The sequence below is a fragment of the Wasmannia auropunctata genome, unplaced genomic scaffold (assembly GCF_000956235.1).
Source record: "Wasmannia auropunctata unplaced genomic scaffold, wasmannia.A_1.0 LD335319.1, whole genome shotgun sequence".
Lineage (NCBI taxonomy): Eukaryota > Metazoa > Arthropoda > Insecta > Hymenoptera > Formicidae > Wasmannia > Wasmannia auropunctata.
Genome location: NW_012027571.1, coordinates 1 through 3,786, shown reverse-complemented (window position 1 = coordinate 3,786; position 3,786 = coordinate 1). Strand labels below are relative to the sequence as shown.

General features: G+C 24.3%; 1 protein-coding gene across 1 annotated transcript; it reads right to left on the bottom strand.

The window, feature by feature from the left end:
- Positions 1–950: 950 nt before the first annotated feature.
- On the bottom strand, positions 951–3,736 carry LOC105457276. The gene is made up of 5 exons (XM_011701867.1): positions 3,649–3,736; positions 3,208–3,288; positions 1,696–1,788; positions 1,373–1,462; positions 951–1,168 (listed from the first exon to the last, which is right to left on the bottom strand). The coding sequence occupies exons 1-5, from the start codon at positions 3,734–3,736 to the stop codon at positions 951–953; spliced, it is 570 nt and encodes a 189-aa protein (XP_011700169.1).
- Between the last annotated feature and the right edge of the window lie 50 nt (positions 3,737–3,786).

Sequence of the window (3,786 nt, the reverse complement as noted above, 5' to 3'; positions counted from 1 at the left end):
TAGTCATTTATAATAAAAATACCTAGTATACAAGTTTCTAAATTAATCACTGAATTAAGTATATAAGCTTCTGAATTAACGATATAAATGCATCTTTTATAAACAAAAATTTCTTATGTACTATTGCCATCAGTTTGTTTTTACATGTATATGAGTTAAATACTCACATGAAATGATTATAACAAAATGTAAGAGTATCCCTCTACAATATAAGTAAATACAGGGAAAATTATATTTCAATTTACTCTCCAAAAATTTTATTTTGTTTTCAGAAAAAATGTTTTAGACAAAAATTGTCTAGTTCGAAGTGAGACGTATTTTGGTCACGTTGTTCCTTTTCTTGATGGATGCGTCAAAAAAATAAGAAAATTGTCTCCACTTTTTAAAATAGAATTATATAATTTTGTTTACATAATGCGATTTTCAAAAAACAAATAATTTATAAGATATTTGATATTTCATGTCAATATGTGCCATAAAGTATAAAATATCTCACAAATTATTACTTTTTTAATATTTCCACCTTAATACTTTTATATATAGAATTAGAGGAGTTACATTATATTAAAAAATCATATAATTCCATTTAGAAAGGTGGAGATGACCTTTTTTAGCGTCTTTACATAGAGAAAAAACAACGTGACCAAAATATGGCCCCTTTTAAATCAAATAAATTATGTCTAAAACATTTTTTTGTACAATAAAATCAAAAATAAAAAGTTGTATTTGCCATGGAGGAGTAATAAATCAAAATGGAATTTCCTACAGAAGCCTCTAAATTAAATTACAATAGATATCTTTATAAAACTTAAGAATGAATGTAATAATTATTTATGATAAAAATAAACATAAATACTTGCATTAAATCACATTGCATTAGGTGCTGTTTATAAAAATTAAAATATTTGAGCAATCATTAACTGTTAGTTAAATATTCATTTCAGTAAAGCTTATTTATTATGCATTTGAGATTTTCGTTGATTATGCAGCCATGTTTTAATTTGCGGTGCTGTACGATTTTTCAAACATGGAGAATTTTGTATAACCTTATTAATCTGCAGTAAAGAAGGCAACTTTGTAGAATCAATGTATGTTCCAAATGCAGACATAACAGCATTTTTTTCCTCTTCTTTCCAACGAATTCGCCTTGTAGGACCATATGGTGATGCTAAAAATTTTATATTTATGTTATTGTAAATATGAAAAAACAATAAACTAATGATAAACAGCAAAAAATAATAATTTTTATAACTTAACTTATTGCACAATGTATTTAACAATGCTGTTTCAAATACGTTATACGACGATTAATGTGTCACGTCAAAATAGAATAAATTAAATATAAATTTCATAATTTAATTTAATTACTTACTAGAACGGCGTTTTATTTTTATAGGTTTATCCTTTACTGACTGTTTATTTGGATTGAACGATCTCTTTGATTCTATTTTGTTGGTAACTGCTATATGATAAAAAGTGTATATTAAACTTCAAAATTAATATGTAATATGTAAATTATTAATATGTAGTTTTATTTTTATTTTATATATATAACAATATTTGTATTATATTTCCCATCCTTATTATTCAAAACTCTAACTAACTATTAATCATAACATACTATTTATAAATAATAAACTTTATAATTTTTTGTAACCATTTTGTAGTAATTTGTTAAAATTTATGTTTACTTACAGCAGCGTTTCTCTTTTAGAACACTTTTACAGTCGTGTAATGAATCTTCACTTTTATTAGATGATGAAACTGATGTGTTAATCTGATATTCATCTGAAATAAATCATCATATCACTATAGCAGATCTAAGATTTAATTGCAGCCGTTGTTCGAAATAGACATATTTATTATTTATCTTTCTGATACCCTAATAACTAAATCGCTGAATTCGTAAGTAATTGAAGCGTTCGCGCTTTGTCTCAGGAGTAGTTACAAATTTAATAACATTTAAATTTTTGCGTGAATTGCTAAGGCTCTCTAGTTAAAATGTTTAAGTCTTAAATCTCTTTAAAGGTACAAATGATTGCAAATTTTTGTTTGTTTAACATTTTGTATAATAATAATGCGAAAATGCGCAACAAAAAAGATTGAAATTAACTGTAAAAAGAAAACAGATAGTGAAGAGAGAATATTACATTTTATATATAGTATTACAAGAACTTTGAGATTAGTATAGAAAATATACAGATATATACAAAAAACTTAATTTTAATTATTATCAAATTAGATTTAAAGAATATAAACATTTTAATCAAGTACTTAGTATTTAGAAGAGTATAATCACAATAAACTTGAAATATAATCACTTCTGAGGCAAAGCACGAGCACGTTAGTTACGCACATTTGATAGTTTGATTGTTGAAATTTCAAAAGAAGAAAATAGTCAATCATAAGTTGATAAATCCAAATTCTATGCTATAGCTCATATATGTACAAAAAAGGCATCAATACTGGTATAAGTATACAAAAGTATTTTCTCATTTCTTACACATTGCACTATATTAATACTGATAAAAACCGCTTGAACAATTAAAGAAATAAAAATCTATAATTTATACGTTTACAGTTTTTTCTACATAAAATCCATTAAAAATAAATCTAACCAAATCTGATCTTTATACACAAATATTTCTTGCGAAACAGCATAAAATATCTGTATAAATTGATAAAAAATATTTTATAATTAGAAATGCTTTTAGAAATTCTCATGAACATTAATCAGTATAGATGACGCATATTAAAAGAAAAAAAAGAAAAATATAACTTACTATACCAATTTCGGGGTTCAATTTCTCTCTCTCTCTCTCTCTCTCTCTCTCTCTCTCTCACACTTTCTCAAACGTTTTCAATTATATTATAAAAATGTTAATTATTGCAAAATACGAATCAATATTCTAAAAATTGCTAAAGGTATTCATGTTTATAAAGTTTTATTGTTAGCTTTTCTTTAAGAAATATAAACTAAAATAAAGTAGTATACCACTCTCTATCAAAGAATCAAAATATTGTATTCATCTGATCCTTCTTTCTATTATACAAAAATTTCTTGTTCAATTATTGTACTTACAACCATAATTCAAGTAACTATAGCTTTGAATATATTGACAAATCCAAAATATAAAGTTACAAGATGCGCACAAACATAAAATTCATAAAAATTGTAACTAAATGCTGATTAATTTTTTTACTCACCAAAAGAGATTGATCGATTTTTCTCATTATCAGTGTCATTACATAAATATTCATTTCCATTGTACTCAGATTCAGATTCGTCTAGAACATGGCCAGATATAATTTTTATGAATAGCGGAACAAAATAATATTAAAATAAACACTGACTTTTATAAATAACAAACTTATATTTCTGCATAAAATATTAAAATTTATGTTTTTTAAGTAAATTTAAGACATTTTTATAAAAGAAATTCAAATTATATTAATAATTTCTGAAATCAAATAAAAATTAAGATCAATATCTTTATTCTTTATTTAATAGGAAGAAATCGAAGTTTATACTTATATATATCACATTAAAAATATTAACTTTAGTGAATGTGTATACACTTATTAGTCAATGTTTATGTATAGCGAACATATACATTGATTATAGCAGCCTTCAGTGAGTGCCCATACAGAACATAATATCTGTTAGATATCTATTCGATATCCTCATATCCATGATAGGATATCCATAAATCTCTAATAAATAGCTAGTAGACATCCTCTATACATCCAAATGTTCGCAATACGAGATCTCAGAAATATCCATAA

Coding starts and splice junctions, on each gene's coding strand:
- LOC105457276 (XM_011701867.1), bottom strand. CDS start 3,736: ATGTCTACTAGCTATTTATTAGAGATTTATGGATATCCTATCATGGAT. Junction 1,789..3,207: donor AAATCGATCAATCTCTTTTG/GTGAGTAAAAAA, acceptor GATTTATTTCAG/ATGAATATCAGATTAACACA. Junction 1,463..1,695: donor TCTAAAAGAGAAACGCTGCT/GTAAGTAAACAT, acceptor TTTATCATATAG/CAGTTACCAACAAAATAGAA.